At 38.2% G+C, this 17,971-nt stretch overlaps 1 protein-coding gene across 1 annotated transcript in view; it reads right to left on the reverse strand.

The window, feature by feature from the left end:
- Positions 1-5,922: 5,922 nt before the first annotated feature.
- The window catches only part of ME2 (malic enzyme 2), an 81,155-nt gene continuing 69,106 nt past the window's right edge, over positions 5,923-17,971 (reverse strand). Inside the window, exon 16 of the mRNA XM_043977657.1 lies at positions 5,923-9,169. Within this exon, the coding sequence (XP_043833592.1) occupies positions 9,002-9,169 (168 nt within the window). The 3' untranslated portion in view covers positions 5,923-9,001. The remainder of the gene's footprint in view (positions 9,170-17,971) is intronic.

Below are 17,971 nucleotides of genomic sequence, written 5' to 3' on the forward strand. Positions count from 1 at the left end.
GAGTACACTGCTAGTGAGGCATGTGGTCTAAGCAATTTATGCTTCTGGTATTGCAAGGCCCACGTATCCTTTCTTTCCTTATGGTGTTCTCATTTTGTTCTCTCCTCAAATCACTCCCCAGTCATCCCTGGGTCTGCTTAGCTTCCAGTTGCCAGAGCGAATTCTCCCCTGAGAGCAGTTAGCTCTTTTGAGGAGCTACCAGGTGTCATGCTCCTTGACCATCAAATCTTGGCCGCCAAATGTCTCTCTCCGCACCTGGCAATATACAGTATCTTCCACAAAAACCTTCACTGTTAGATGCTATGGCTTATGCTGGTCAGGAGAGACAATGAACTCTCTATCAGCTCTTGTTTTCTGGTGGAAGTAATGGGGTTCACACTCCACGAAGATGCTCCCTACTTCAATGTCCCCAGGGCTGGTAGGCTTAGCTTTTAAAAGGCCATCAGGGATATTATGCTGGCTCATGGCTAGCTTCCCTTCCAATTCAATAAGGAATGTTTTCTGGCTTGACTTCTTAAGTAACATCAAGGCTAGACCTGTCTTTGTCATTTACACATTAATACCTGATTAGCTACACTTTCTGTGATTATAGCAGCTGAGATGGAGGGAGAGAAATCAACTACACCCCCCCCCACTATATTATCATTAAGGGGGTGGTTGGAGAACATCTGAAAAAGAATCAGTGATCACAAAGAATAAGCATGTCCTGATCAAGAACAGGTCATGTCAGATTAAAATTTCACTTTTTGACAGGGTTACTAAACTGGTAGGTCAGGAGAACTCTGTAGACATAGCTTACCTAGGTTTTAGCTAAGTATTTGACAAAGTCTCTCATGATACTCTTGTAGACCAGAAAGGATGTGGGATAGGGTCACTATGATTCCATCCCTTCCCCCACCCCATTTTTCTTTCCTTGCAAATTGTTTCCTATATCCATTTTCTATCTCTTAATTTTCAATCTCTCCCTATCTAGTTTCTCGTTGCCCACAAATATGACCCTCTCTCCTATCGTTAAAAAATTCCTCACAGGGGCGGCTAGGTGGCGCAGTGGATTAAAAGCACCGCCCCTGGATTCAGGAGTTCCTGAGTTCAAATCGCCGGCCTCAGACACTTGACATTACTAGCTGTGTGACCCTGGGCAAGTCACTTAACCCCATGCCCCGTTTAAAAAAAAAATTCCTCACTAGGGGCAGCTAGGTGGCTCAGTGGATAAAGCATTGGTCCTGAATTCAGGAGGACCCAAGTTCAAATCTAGCCTCAGACACCGGACACTGGCACTAGCTGTGTGACCCTGGGGCAAGTCACTTAACTCATTGCCCCCCTCCCCCGCAAAAAAAACCAAAACAAAAACCCAACAACAACAAAAAATTCCTCACTAGACCCTATTCATTCAAGTTACTCTCCTTCTTCCTTTTTCCCATAAAAAGCCATACTCCTAGGAAAAGCCGTTTACACTCATTGCCTCCCATTCCTCTCACCCAGTTCTCAAAATTATCTTTGTAATCTGGCTTCCTCATCACTCAACAAAAACTACAAAGTTACCAGTAATTTCTTGACTGCAAAATCTAAATTACCTTTTCTCAATCCTCATATTTTGTGGCTTCTGTAGCATTTGAACACCGACTGCCCTCTTTCGGATAGTCTTTCTTTTATGGGGTATTTCCCACATGGACATTTTATTCTCTTAATAATTGCACCTCGTTTCTTGGTTTACTGTACATCTCATGTTCTGTATTATGGGTGTACCATAAAACTCTGTTTCTGAGCCCATTTATCTCTACGCTCAGTGACCTCACCAGCGAAAACACACTTCCCCAAACCCATCCTTCTTCTGAATTTTCCTTTTTCTGTTGAGAAATTTCTATTTATAACCCACGCTTTATCGTCAACTTTTCCCCCTCACTCCATATTCCATTCAGATGCCAATCTTGCCATTTCTGCCTCTACATTTAACTTGTTTTCCTCATTCCTACATCCATAGTCATTTGCCCTAGATCAGGCTCTCTCAAAGCCTCTCACATGTACTATCCAAAAAGCACCCTGACTAGTCCTCTGCCTCTGATCTTCTCCCTTAAACCATCCTCTCTATCCAGCTGCCTAAGTGGTTTTCTTAAAATTGTACACCTGGGGGCAGCTGGGTGGCACAGTGGATGGAGCACTGGCCCTGGAGTCAGGAGTGCCTGAGTTCGGATCTGGCCTCAGACACTTAGCACTCACTGGCTGTGTGACCCTGGGCAAGTCACTTAACCCCAATTGCCTCACCAAAAAAAAAAAAAAGTGCACCTGATCTCTCTTGTCAGTAAACACCATGGCTTCCTATTTCTTTTCAGATAAATTACAAATTAGTTTAGCATTCAAAATTCTTTACAATCAACAGCCACCGACCTTTAGATCTTTATTCTTCATTATTCCCCTTCTTGCACTCCACAGTCCAGCCACAGTGACCACCTTGCTGTTCCTCACACATGACACTCTTTGGTTTCCTTGCCTTTGCGCTGGCTGGCCCTCATGCCTGGAATTAACTCCCTTCTTTACTTCCATCACTTAGAATCCCTTGTTTCCTACACAATTCAGCTCAAGTGCTGCCTTCTTCAAGAAGTCTCTCCTAATGCCCCAGCTGTTATGATCCATCTACACCACAAAGTACCTTAAATTTCACATATATTTCATATTTATGTCTACCCCATTAGAAAGGAAGCTATTTTAAGTCAGGGGCTGTTTGCTATCTTTGTATCTTCAGCACTTATCATGGCACCGGGCACATAAATGTTTGCTAATTGAACACCTGAAATGTCTTAAACCTTTGAATACTCCCCTCCCAAAGAAGCAGAATTGTATAGAAATACACAAGTGCTGAATGTAACAGCAGTGAAAGCATATACTATTGCAGAGGATGGGCAAGAAAACTTTTCAGCTTGTTTGGCCCCGCTCATGATCTCTACAAAAGGTGAAACCTTCACTTTAAAAGCTATTGTTCAATAGCACAGTTAAGAGTGCTGGCCTGGAATCAGGAAAACCTAAGTTCAAATCCAGCCTCAGACATGTAACAGTTGTGTAACCCGCCAGAAAGTCACTTGTTTGCCTGTTTCTTCAATTGTAAAATGGAGATATTAGAAGCACTACATCCCCAGGTTTGTTGTGAAGACCAAATGAGTAATAATTGTAAAAGTGTTTAGCACATTCACAGCACAGTGCTTTATAAACATTAGCGATTATTATTTTTTATAATACCACAAAGCTTTCATGAATGTTTAAAAAATGGTACTAGATGGCAATTATTTTGTACTTTGTAACAAGGTTCTTACATTATTTCTCCCTAACAATATACAACCTTTATGAATTCATGGTCTAATATTATATTTTTTCTATAGTTTAAAGAAGAAAGTAGAAGAGATAAGTATGTTTGGAGAACATGGACAAAGGAGTGGAAAAAAACAGAAACAGCATTCCACAGTAGGAATTGAAACCAGTAATATTTTCATTGAATTAGGCATTCTGGAGTTATTTTTTTAGTTTTAAGATGAGCTGTATACAACAGTGCACTTAAGAACAAATACATTACGAATAATTTATGCATAGGAAATTTTACTAAGAAAATATAAGACCAGAACATATCTCAATACAATAACATTAAAGGAGAAAAAAAATGTACACATCATATAAATTTCTTTTAACTGATCACTAGGCCTTCACTAATAAATCAATGCTGCATACAAACATTTTTTCCCCTTTAAACGTATATTCCCATAAGTAATCACATAAAGAGGAATTATTCTCTCTTCTTACCTTAAATAACAATTGGGAAAATACTAGGAAATTATTTTGTCAATAATCGAGCATGTAATGTGAATAATGGTTCACAAAACATATTATAATTGGTTTAAAAATTGTTTCAGTTCTTCACTTAACTCTACATAGGTCATTTTGAGAAAGGTGGAGGAAAGTATTTAGAATGTCAAATGTTTAAGTTGAAAATATTTCAGGAGAAACTTTTATTCTATGTCTTCCTTGTAATAATAGTTATGTACGTGTAAAGTTGTACTTATACATGTACATGCAGTAGGTCTTATTAATACATTCTACAAAAAGTATATGTTGCCATAAAGTGGGAAATAAAAATACTGAGTTGAGGACACCTAGGTGGTGAAGTAGATAGAGCTCTGGGCCTGGAATCAGCAAGACAGGAGTTCCACACTGGCATCAGACACTTACTAGCTGTATGCCACTGGGCAGGCAATTTAACCCTGATTGCCTCAGTTTCCTTATCACAAAATGAGTTGGAGAAGGAAATTGCAAACCACTCCAAGGATCTTAGCCAAGGAAACCCCCAAAAGGGGCACAAAGAGTTAGACATGACTTGAACAATAAGAGTTGAGAGGTCAATATATGAAAAGCAGGAGGATACAAGTTTTTAAAAGACTAGTAGATGAACGTTTCATTTAAGATGACAATTTTCTAAAATAAGTCATCTGTAGTCAGGATCCAAGTGAAAGTCCTTAGTGAAACAGCTTACTCTTGCCCTCTACCCTTTCATGTCTCAGGTATTACTAATTTATAGTAACTGGAATATGTTAAGATCAATGATTTGGTAAGTATTTCTTAATTGGAAAAGCATAAGAAAAAATCATTGACCTGAGAACACTAAAGGAAATACTGAAAGTCAAGGAATTCTTAGTTTTATCAGCAACATTTCCCCCTCAAAACATAAGCTTAAAAAATTTTGCTAAAAACCAGAGACTGTAGAGTGCCCAAAAAAATGTCCATTTAAAAAAATATGGAGTAGACAAGAGTAGAGGAATATAAAAACAGCTTGCTAGCAAGAACTGTTACAGAAAGATACAAAGCTATTCAAAGACATTTTATTTAATGTACAATTTCTGCAACTGAACTTTTAACACATTTTCATTTTATCTCACTCACCTCTTAGAAGAAAGCAAAAATATGTAGAATTCCCCTAAAGCCATTTTACATGGAATTTTCCAGTGAAAGCAAATAAATATTTTATAAATAACTACTGGCTTTCTTGAGTCCACTGGTAACTGACTTGAAAACAGTGTGGGCCATGCTCCTGTTACAGGCTGCAACGCTGCATTTAACCTAATTTCTTTATTGGCAATTTGGCAAAATTTGCTGGTTGAATTAAAATACTGAAAAAATCACAGTCCTATTAAAGGACTGGAAAATTTTCAATAGGTGAATTATCTTAATCTATGTTTAAATGTTATACTTATATGCAGTGATCATTTCAATACTGACAGAAAAAAAATTTTGATGCATATCAAAAGATCAGAAAACCAAGTACTATTTCACGATAGATGTTTCGTAACTTTTTAACTTATTATGTGGCAGTATCTGGACGTATGTAATTTCAGATACAAAATGTAAGCACTGCCAATTGCAGTCTTTTGCATCCACCCCTTTATTTTTTTGTTTTTTTGTGGGGCAATGAGGGTTAAGTGACTTGCCCAGGGTCACACTACTAGTAAGTGTCAAGTGTCTGAGGTTGGATTTGAACTCAGGTCCTCCTGAATCCAGGGCCGGTGCTTTATCCACTGCACCACCTAGCTGCCCCTGATGCATCCACCCCTTTAAAAGTGAAATTTCAGGATAGGTAACTTTAATTAAAGCTCTTATAAACTGTGCTCCTATAAAACTGGACCCCATTATTGTTAGTGAATTCAATAGCAAATAGTACAAAGAAATCATCCGCAAGGCAAATGAAAGTTCAGAGGGCTAAAAAGGACAGAATTGAATAATATCTGAGTGGAGTGTATTTCTAGGGAAAAAACTTTCTCCATACCCCACTTGGAAGTTTGTGGCAAGTGTTAATTACTTTTCATTTAAAACATGCTAGGTACTGACTCCAAGCTGTAGATAACACACAACAACCATTATACATTAATCCTGAACATAGCCAAGCAGGACTTATTCTCAGGGTCTTTGAATTTAGTGTCCTAGGGTAATGTAAATTGTCAGGAGACAATAACAATCTATTGAAAAATCAGTGCTTTCTCATCTTACTCCTCTTTGCAAAGGTAAAAAGGTTTGTCATATTTGATTAGTCACTTTCTAAACCAATACAAATGAAATGTATTGTAGTTAGATGTATTTTCAGGGAACCTTCTGAAGCAGTATCTTCAATTCAAATGAATTACATTATTTCTCAGAATAACACCTTAAATTTAAGTGAACTTATAGATTGTAAACACTAAGCATAGCAAAAATAGATGAAAAGTCATTCATTCTATGTAAAAACATCATCTGAGTTGGTATTTTAAAAAAATATCTAAATGGCAGAGAAAACCATTCACAGTTTAGAACTTAAAACTCATACCACACTTTATACTTTAAGCATTTAAAACCAAATAGGAAACTCATATACTTTTCCCATTATACTGTAAATTAACCTTCTCTGCACCTTGGGGAAAGGATATCATGGAGCAATCTTTCCCTTATTCGAATATAAAGTGCTCCATTTGCCTACACTATACCCAGTACCAGATTATAACATTGTTTCACCATTTCTGACAAACTAACAATGGTTCTAGTTTCTTCTTTCTCCTATAAGGTGCAGCTACTTTTCAGTTCCTCATCAAAGTCATTACATATTCCCCAGATACAACCCTCATAGAAACCAAAATGTTTTAGTTATTTCCAGTTTGTTCCCAATCTGTTTCTCAGTGTTAATATTTTCAGCTAGTGTGCACATTGTTGTAGTCAATTTAGAAAGTACCAATTCTTGAGTAATATATATACCACCAATAAAAACAGCATGAATTTGTAATCATTATCACATGACATTAGCAAACTTCTATTGTTAAGTAAAAAATAAAATTCTTAATTTTCTGTTACCATAGAGACACTGGTGTCTAGCAGCTTAAAGATATCATGTAACTTGAGATTTTAATTTTAAACTTACAACTACCAAGTTTTATTTTCACTAACATTTTCTTGAAAACCATATTACCAAAATGTGCAAGACATTTTTCCCCAAGACAAGTTAACACAAAGCATACTGCCTTATTTGAGATATGGTATGAGGGCATTCATTAAATATATTCATTTTATTTCTAAAATGCTTAACTATACAGTGAAGATACAGTATTGGACATATTTACCAAGAACATAAAATTAACTTTCTAATGCATTGTTCCTGGCTTCAAAAAAACAATAGATGAAATTATCTGTAATTATTGCCACCTGTTTAATTACTACATTAGAACCTCAAATTATTACAATTTCATGGATAGGATCATTTTAAAGGAGTACTTATTTTAAATGAAGATCAATGAGAAAAAAAAGTTAAATGCTTTATCTCCAAGCATGAAAAATGCTTAACTGTGGACCTAATTTACTTATTTCATAGGAAACTGATTTATAAAACACAGATTGTTTAAGTGGTAAATAATTAGGGCATCTGTTTACAATTGTTTAAACTAAATCTCCTATATAGCTTTATTATACAAAAGGAAATCAACTGAAAGTTTTCTAAGTTTCAAAAACACTTAATCATACTCAGAATTTCCATCATTCACTTTTCAACAACTTGTTCTATTGAAGAAATGAAACAAAGAGGATTCCCTCTTAAAAGAACACTATACATTTTTTCTATAATGTTAAAGCACTTGAATATTTTGGAGAAAGAATCAAATAACTTACATATTTGAAATAAGATTATGAGGTACTATGTTTGACCAAAATGTATACTTCCAAATAAATTTTATTTTCAAATCTGGAACTTTGTTTGGAAGTATCTCCAAAAGCCAATTTATAAGAAAGAAAAATAATATTATTTCATATTATTCATATTAAATTCCTAGCCTGCAAAAGGCATTACCCATCTTCATAACCCATCTTATTGCCAGGCTTCAGTTTTTCTCTGAACAATTTGGTTATTTGTAAAACTCAAATCCACCACAAAGGATAAGGATTTTAGTAAAAACAAAAACAATGCCCCAGTGCTTTGAAATAACTCCAAGGAGTTCCAAAAAATAGTGAGAAATAGCAGGGCAGTTGAGGAAGCACATAGATTCCCAAAGTGATGATTATGAAAGGAACAATACATTTAGCTGAATAATTTATGTATATATGGTACAGTTATATTATGTACTCTACTATATTATATCCTCTTTCTAAGGAGTCATTTGAATTCAAGGAAGTGGAAGTGTTGTAAACTATTCTTTCTTCAGAATATAATTTCAAGTTTGAACAATTAATTAGTGTGCTATGAATGATATGCAATATTACCTATGCAAAACTAAAAGGGTCTGGATTACAATTTTGGTGTATTTTTTCAATAGACTGGCTGATCACTTCTTTAGTTTTTTCTAAAGCTGGTACTAGCTCCCATTTCACTCTACCATATAACATTTTCGGCCATATAGAGAGAATAAATATTATGGTAAACTTTTTCTCTCTCACAAAACCTAGTCTGTCAGAGATTTACAAAGTCTATGGTTTAAAAGCAGCAGAATAAAGGAGTAACATTTTGGATACCAGGTAAAGCTTTCCTCTAGACTTTGGATAAATGTAGATTTTCTAATTAAAGGGATTACTTGCTTCAAGTTCAAAATTTGTTATTCACAACCACAGGAGTGAATTTTAAATAATCCTGAAGGAATTGGCTGGGAGAAGATTATTACTTATAATGGCAGAAGTAACTTTACTTTGGCAGTCAGCAGTGAATGGGAATACAAATAAATACATATTAAAAATATATATATATATATTTTAAACATTTATGATGTGGTATGTGCTCCAAGTTTGAATTAGAACATTATAGTCATTTGAACTATTTTTTTGAAAAGCATGAACAATGTAGGTGATGTAGTCTATCACAAATAAGATTTGTAGATACTTGGTGAAATTAATCAAGGAAAAATGGAGTAAGTCAACAAAATATGGGGGAAAATGCAAATCTCAAATGTTTTCACTACTTGGTCAAGAAAAAGTGGGGAGAAGGTCCTGCAGTTTAGCAAGTGTTCTTCTAGGAGGATGGCCTCTAATCATGTAATTTGGAGGTTGTGATGCAAAATTCAGGCCATTCATATACATCTGGCAGCAAGGAATCATAGTCGCTTCGCCATATTCTTGATCTAACATATTCAGTCTTGTTCTCTGGTTCTGGGTAACGGAAAGCCATCTTCTTGGCATACAGATATTCTGTAATCTGAAAGATAAATAATATTATCATGTATAGTCTGCAAGCATTAACAACAAGTTAAAGTTAATATACAATAAATTATTTAAATTAGTTTAGTTTGGGTTTTAGTTCTTTTTGGTTCAAAGTAGAATTTACTTTTATTTTTCAATTGTTATTTGTTTCCTTCCAGAGATGGAAAAAAATACTTCTCTAATCCAGAGCTCAGTACTCTATAAGCCTTAAACATCTTGAATAGCAAAGCACAAAGTAAAATACCCAAATAAAACAAGAACAAGTAATTAAAAAAAAAAACATTATGTCTGGCATCAAAGGAACTACCCCTAAGCAACAATAAAATAGTTGGGAAAAGCAAGACCCAATGCAATAAAACTGGCTGTTCTGACATACAGGTACCAATCAATGAGCAAGCATTTATTAAGCATGTCTGGGGCAGCTAGGTGGCGCAGTGGATAGAGCATCAGTCCTGGAGTCAGGAGTACCTGAGTTCAAATCTGGCCTCAGACACTTAATACTTACTAGTGTAACGACTGGAATGACGCCACCTGCTGGAGACTTACTGTAGAAGAGTTCCGCCCATGAAACAAAGGTCTTTGAGGACAAGACCAGGAGTCTTTTCTTTGGCATCAGGAAGTGACGTGGGCTAGTGGGAGGAGGAAGGAAGAGACTGGCGCTCGGTCTCTCACTCTTTCCTCTGGACTCTGGCGGAGAAGGGAGCTAGAAATGCGCTCTCCCTTTAGTAGATAGGAATCTAGGCCTTTCTCTTTCTCTTTATCAAATTCTTATTCTCCTTAATAAACGCTTAAAAGTCTAACTCTTGCTGAAGCTTATAATTTATTGACGACCACTCATTGGATATTTTAGACAGACTAGCTAGAATTTTAGCCCTTAACACTAGCTGTGTGACCCTGGGCAAGTTGACTTAACCCAATTGCCTCACTAAAAAAAAATAAATAAAAATAAAATACACACACACACACAACACACACACACACACATTAAAAAAAAAAGGCATGTCTGACATGAAGGAAACTGTGCCAGGTGCCAAGGGTACAAAGACAAAGATGAAATAGTTTCTGTCCTCAAGGAGTTTTATGTTCTATGTAAGAAAATAACATGTCTATGGGTTAGTAAATACAAAATACACAAAAAGTAAATACAAAGTAATTTGGGGGGTATGGACACACAGGTGGCTACCTCGAAGGAATTGGATAAGACTCATCCAAGAGATGGTTCTTGAATTGAGTGCTGAATGGATTCTTCAAGGTATAGAAGGAGAGCCTTCTAGCCTGGGCAAAAGCATGAAGTGGATAATGGGATATTGTGGAAAGGCAACAGCAAGTGAGGCTGGAATGTACAATCCTACGAGGGGGAAAAAATGCGTAATAAGTCTTGAAAGTAGCTGGAGCCAGATTGTGAAGGGTGCTGACAAACATTTAGAGGGGAATCTACATTTTATCCTAGAGGTTAGAGAATCAGTGAAGGTTTCTGAGTAAGGGGTGGTGATATGGAGGAAGAATACCACATGGGAAGCTGTGTGGGAGCAGGGAGATCCAAGAAGGGGCTAGTGTAATACTCTAGGTAAGTGGTGACAGGGGTAGCTGCAATATGATAGAGAAGGGGACATGTGTTACTGAGGAGAAGCAGATGATGCCAAAGGTGCAAACTGGGAGGAATGGAGGCACAGTAGAGCCACTGACAAAAACAGGAAAGAAAGGTGATTTTTGGGAGTGGGGGTAGGGAGGACGAGTTATATTTGAACATGTTAAGTTTTATATGCCTACAGTAACATAGTTCTATAAAACATAAAAGCCCTAAACTAGAAAAGCCAAATACCAGAAACATAGCACTGATGGTATGAAGCATGGGAAGAATGAGTGAAACACCAAGGAAAATAGAAGAGAGCAATAAAGAAATGACAGGGTATACATATTCTGATGGCTGCAAGAAATTATAGAGCACAGGCAACCAGGGTGGTGCAGTGGATAAAGCACTGGCCCTGGATTCAGAAGGACCTGAGTTCAAATTTAGCCTCAGACACTTGATACTTACTAGCTGTGTGACCCTGGACAAGTCACTTAACCCTCATTGCCCCGACAAAAAGAAAAAAAAAAGAAAGAAATTATGAAGCAAACAGGAGATTAAGTAGAATACCAATGATGAAAAGAAAAATAAAGCAAGTCATAAAACCTTAGCTGTCTCGAAGGGGTCCCATTGTGTTACACTTAGGGCATATCAGTTGTACTACTGTTTTATAGTTTTTCTGAGTGTGTAGTAAGTATGACCCACTAGGGCAGCTAGGTGGCTCAGCAGATATGAGCACCGGCCCTGGAGTCAGGAGTACCTGAGTTCAAATCCAGCCTCAGACACTTGACACTTACTAGCTGTGTGACCCTGGGCAAGTCACTTAACCCCAATTGCCTCACCAAAAACAAAAACAAAAACACACACACACAAAAATTGGAAAAAAAGAAAAAGTACGACCCACTTCAGTAGCTTCTCTGGGCATCACTATATTCAGACAATACTGTGCAAGGGCAATATGGCAGTTATGGAAGCATAACAAGTAAGTCCAGGAATAGAATGAATACAGCCCAGATGCCATCCTACAGCATGGCTTCTAATCATCTTCCTATGAGTGCATCAGAACATGCTCTTATTTTCTCCAATACAAACAGAAAAGGCAAAAAAAAATTACGGAGATGAAAATGACTATGATGTGTCTCCGCCGTCTCCGCCCCCGCCGCCCCCCCCCCCCCAATAGGTGGTTTTGGCATTTAAAAGAAACACATCTCTAGATATTTCATAATACTGGTGAAAAACCCCAGCAAACTATGAAACATTTTATGACTTTTTTCCCCCAGAGGGCTCTTTTCTAAACACTTTACAAACCTGGTTTATTTTGGTTAAGTGTGCAAGTCTTACTCTGTCAGGTACTAATGAATCAAGTGCCTGATGTTGAACAGAATAAAAACATGATGTTCTGTATGTGCTAATGACGCAAATTCCATAAACAAAAACTTTTACAAAGAGAAAATTTCATCATCTAGAACTGCCTATCACACATTTATCTTTTATTTAGAGAGAATAAGCTAATATTGTAGAAAAAGATATGTTTAAAGGACTGATTTTATCATCTTTAAAGTGTGATCATTTACTTATTTTACCAAAGCACCAAAGTAACTGAAACATCATTTTGGAACTATTGGCTCACTTGAGAAATGCAAAGTAATATTATAAGACTCTTATGGAATTTAACTTGAGGAAACAAACAATATCTAGCAGTCTCTTATACCACCTCCCCCCACCTTGTTCTTTTCTCATTGACAGAAATTATTTTATTTAGATTATAGAAAAAAAATATGAGAGAAACTGTTTCATCATGGAGGCATAATAATACTCATGTTATTATATTAATAAATTAATAAATGTGCTAGTAGATGAATAAAGTGTTAAGGAGCTACAGTGTGCAAGAGTAGGCTCTGGGGGAGCAGCTAGGTAGCACAGTGGATAAAGCACCAGCCCTGGATTCAGGAAGACCTGAGTTCAAATCAGGCCTCAGATACTTGACACTAACTAGCTATAGACAAGTCACTTAACCCTCATTGTCCACCCCACCCCCAAAGAGTAGGTTCTGAATACAGAAAGATGAAGAACAAAATAAAATAGTTCTTGTCACCAACGAGCCTAAAGTCTAAAAGGTGGAAGAAGAAATGAATAAAAATCTGCATGATGCAGAGATGTGGAAGGACATTCCAGCCAGAAGTGATGGCCTGCTTGAAATCACGGAAGGATGAGATCAGGGAATAGCTATTAGTCTAGTCTGGTTGGAACACAGAGTGAGTGAAGAGTAGTAGTCAAGCAGAAACTGAAAGGTCAGTCCAAAGCCTGCTTATGAAGAGCCTTAAATGTCAAGCTAGGGCGTTTCTATTTCATTTTAGAGGTAAAGAGGAACCACTGAAGGTTTCTGAGGCAAGGGCGTTATACTTGCATTATTAAAAAGCTCATTTTGGCAGCAGTGTGAAAGATACATCAGAGAAGGAAGGGAATGGAGCAGGGAGACCAATTAGGAAGTTACTACAACAGTCACAGGATCATAAGGTTATTGTGCTGGAAATGGAAAGGACTTCAAGGGCCATCTAATACAATCTTCATTTACAGGTGAGGTGACATGACTTACCCCAATGCCACAAAGTTGATCAGGAGATGGAAAGCGGACCCTCTGTCTTCCAGGAAAGATGCTGACTCCAAAGCCAATGGCTGTGCTATCACCTCCTCATTTAGGTGGGGGGATAAGGAGGGCCTGGACTGCAGCAATAGCAAAGGAGAGAATAGTTCTGACTGGAGATGGGGTAGAGGGAGGCAGAACTGGCTCCATGTGGCGCCTGATTGGATATGCGGAAGAGAGGGGAAAGCAAAGCAGACCACTAAGGTCTGGAGCATAAGTAATGGGGAAGGCAATAGCACCCTAAGTTTTGGAAAAGAGAATTGGGATTCGATTTTGGACAGGTTGAGTTTGAAGCATCAGGAAGATACACAGTTGGAAACTTTTTTTCTATGTCATGGAATAAGGAATTTCTATTTGGTATATTCTAATTTTTAGATTCTCTGATTTCTTGGTGTTTATTCTAGTTTTCAGTAATTTTATCTCTTGGGCAAAAGTTACCACTTTCTCTTCTAAGCCATTTATTTACCTTCTAATTCTTTCCTTAGGGCAGCCAGGTGGTACAGTGGATAGAGTGCTGGTCCTGGAGTCAAGAATATTTATCTTCCTGACTTCAAATCTAGCCTCAGACACTTATTAGTTGTGTGACCCTGGGCAAGTCATTTAACCCTGCTTGCCTCAGTTTCCTCATTTGTAAAAATGATCTGGAGAAGGAACTGGTATACCTACTCCAGTATCTTTGTCAAGAAAACCCTAAACAATCACAAAGAATCAGACACAACTGAAATGACTACACAAATATTTCCTTCAGAGCCTCTATTTACCATTTAAAATTTTTTTTTTTTTTTAGTGAGGCAACTGGGGTTACGTGACTTGCCCAGGGTCACACAGCTAGTAAGTGTTAAGTGTCTGAGGCCGGATTTGAACAGAGGTACTCCTGACTCCAGGGTTGGTGCTTTATCCACTGCGCCACCTAGCTGCCCCTATTTACCATTTTTAATATCTTGCTTAATTTCTTCCAAGTAATTCATGTAGTCCCGTGTGGAAAATTCCATTTTCCCCCCTTTGAGTCTCTACTTGCAGTTGTTATGGAGTTGCTTCCTTTCTTATTTGGGCATCTCTGGGTTTGTAATTATTTTTGATACTGATTTAGTAATTGTTTCTAATTTGATTGACTCAAATCTCTGGCTTTAATTCTGGGGCCCTGTGTCAGGTTAGGCTCTACTCTCCCATGCCTCACTATACTTTTGAGTAGTTCATGCTCTTTGGTACTGCCTAGGTCCCTGAATTTCTGCTCTGACTTCCACCTCCCAATGCCAGTATGCTAAACCTGGATATTCAGGAGTCCTTTTAGGACAGTGTAAGCTAGCTGATAACTTCCTGAATTTGGGGATTCTGAGCAGAGTGCTTGCTGAAGTTATATTGGTCACTACTGATACTATCCAGCATTTCCAAAGTTCTTACCCTAGGGCTTTCTCCAGGGAGCTCTCTGCTCTTGTCACCTCTAGACATGGGGCCTGGCAGGCTACTCATGTCTCTGGCCATCTCTGCAATGCCTGGAGGCTACTCACTAATGATGCTGGCTTGGTTCATACCCTTTCCTATTACCCTAGAGCTTCTGGCTGACTTCTTATGCAGTTCTAGGGTGGAAGAAATCACTTATTGTAGTTTCTCACTGGATTTCTTGATCATTATTTGTTCTGGTTTGAACTCTAGGATTTTGATGGACTAGGTATGCTGGATGGACAGTCTCCTTTTCAGGCAGCCATCTTAGCCAGAAGAGTTCTGTCATAAAGCTTCTGTAGAGATGGGAAAGTAGGTATATGGGATTATAGTTACTGATGTTTTCTGGATTACTTTTTAAATACTAATCAAGACCTTGACTTTTTCCAAGTTTTGGGTATCATCTCCTAGTTCAGATATCCCTTAATGAACTTGCATACACCATCAAAACAGTTTGGGTAAGGAAGAAGAGTGCTAAGAACTATCAATGTGGGGCAGCTAGGTGCGCAGTGGATAAAGTACCAGCCTGGATTCTGGAGGACCTGTGTTCAAATCTAGCCTCATATACTTACATTTACTAGCTGTGTGACCCTGGCAAGTCACTAACCCCAACTGCTTCACCAAAAAGACAAACAAACAAAAAACACTCAACAAAAAACCTGTTATCTCCTTATTCTAGGAATGGCTATATAAGAACTATCAGTGTTCTGTAGTTAGTGATATAGAAGAGATAATGTTTTTGATGTGGTTGATACATCAATAAAAATCGAAATTACTGAAGGCATGTTTTATTTGTAATTTTTTTTTTGTTTCGTTTTTTTGCAGGGCAATGGGGGTTAAGTGACTTGCCCAGGGTCACACAGCTAGTAAGTATCAAGTGTCCTGAGGCTGGATTTGAACTCAGGTCCTCCTGAATCTAGGGGCCAGTGCTTTAACCACTGTGCCATCTAGCTGCCCCCGGGGCATGTTTACAATACAAGGAAAATTATTTGAGAGGCTATTTTGATTCAATAATAAATTTTTGCAGAAAGCAAGCCATGTTACAACACTGTTCTTGATGTAGCTGTACAATTTTCAATTAGTTTTTGAGACAAGTAACCAAAAAGTAAACAAATATCTGTAAATTTAGGTGCTTATTATTTGCTGGACAATGTGTTAGTCACCAGGGATACAAAGAAAAATTAAACAGCCCTGGTACTAAGGAGTTTACATTCACTTCGTGAAGATGTACAGAAATGCATTTACAAAACAGACACAGATAAATTCAAGATAAATTGGGGCCAACACTAACAGTTTGGGAATATTGTAGAAATGGTACTTGAGCTGAGTCTTGAGGGAAGCCAGGGGTTCTAAAAGGCAGAAGTGAAGGGGAAGTATATGCCAGACATAAGGGACAGCCAGTACAAGGGCAAAGAGAAGGGAAGAGGGGCAGGCTGGGTGGCGCAGTGGATAAGCACCAGCCCTGGATTCAGGAGGACCTGAGTTCAAATCCGGCCTCAGACACTTGACACTAGCTGTGTGACCCTGGGCAAGTTGACACCACCTACTGGAGACTTTCTATAGGAAAGCTCCACCATGAGGAGACTGCCTCAGAGGGCAAGGCCATGCGGCTTTTCCTTGGCGCCAGGAAGTGACGTTTGCTCATGGGTACTGTCTATCAAGGCTACCAGCCAATCAACTTGAGGAGCCTCCCATTTGCTGGGAGGGGACAGGAAGGAGGGCCTGTGCGGAGAGCTCACTTGCTTTTGGTTCCTGACTTGACTGTGGTGGGAGGGAGGGAAAGGGAGAGGGAGAGAGAGAGAGAGACAGAGAGACAGAGACAGAGACAGAGACTCAGAACTCCAGAGGACTTCACGGGAAAATTGAGGAAAGATAGGAATGCCAGGCTGTTGGAATTCTGTTCTCAATCTTTCTCTTTCTATTTTTCAATAACCCTTAAAAACCTAAACTCGTTATCAGTGATTTTAGTCAGTTTTCCCCCAAAACTAGGGGAACAGATTAGAACCCACATTTAGAATTTTAAATTAACCCCCCCAAAAAAAAAAAAAAAAGAGAAGGGAGGAACAGCAAGGCCAGTTTGACAGGACCGTAAACTGAAAGAATGTTATAAGAAGTCTGGAAAAGTAGACTGAGGTCCCACTGTAAAGGACTTTAAAATCCAAACACGGATAGGGACCCTCTTCAGTTTACTGATCCGCAATTTAATAACTATATGCAGAATGGATTAGAGAGAGGACAGCTGAGGCAAGAAAATCAATAGGAAATTACCGCAACAGTCCTAGGTAACAGGTGATAAGAATTTGTACTACAGTGGTGGCCATTCAAGAAGAGAAAAGGGGATGGATATAAGTGATGTTGTGGAGATAGAAGCAATAAGACTTTTTTTTTTTTAGTGGGACAATGAATGAGGGTTAAGTGAACACAGCTATTAAGAAAAGGCCAATTCTGAACTTAAAATGCTTCTCCACCAAATAAACATTTTCCATAAACACAGATCACAAAAGGAGGATCATATATGAAGTGGTGAGTATATACTAATGTTGCTTTGAAAAAAACAGTCGTTATGATATAATCTAACATGTACTCCCCCAAAGCAAGATGCTATGCAAAACTCTGCAATCAAAACCACAGAAATTATGGGGAAATGGGGTTAAAAGGGCATAACCCTCAAAAAATTTGTCAGTGAAAAAAAAGATAGGAACCTAATTAAAAAATGGCAGCACAGGGGCAGCTAGGTGGTGCAGTGGATAGAGCACCAGCTCTGGATTCAGAAGGACCTGAGTTCAAATCAGGCCTCAGAACACTTGACACTTACTAGCTGTGTGACCTTGGGCAAGTCACTTAACCCCAATTGCCTCAACCCCCCCCCCCAAAGGCAGCACAGTTTAATACATATTAAATGGTTTAAAAAACATAAATACTACAATAAATGGTGACCTTGTCAGCAGTCTTGGGCTATCTGCAGCCTCAGGATTACTATTCAGCATTTCTAGGCAAAGTATTGCAAAAATTGGAAAGGCCCAGCCTCAGATTGGAGGCCATGGGGGAAGAGAAGGCAGTTTGTACCAGCTCTTCTCCTATAGTTCCTACTGTACCAGAAAACATACAATAAATAATGTACTTTACTGTGAAAAAGATTTAAA

The sequence above is a fragment of the Dromiciops gliroides genome, chromosome 1 (assembly GCF_019393635.1).
Source record: "Dromiciops gliroides isolate mDroGli1 chromosome 1, mDroGli1.pri, whole genome shotgun sequence".
Classification (NCBI taxonomy): domain Eukaryota; kingdom Metazoa; phylum Chordata; class Mammalia; order Microbiotheria; family Microbiotheriidae; genus Dromiciops; species Dromiciops gliroides.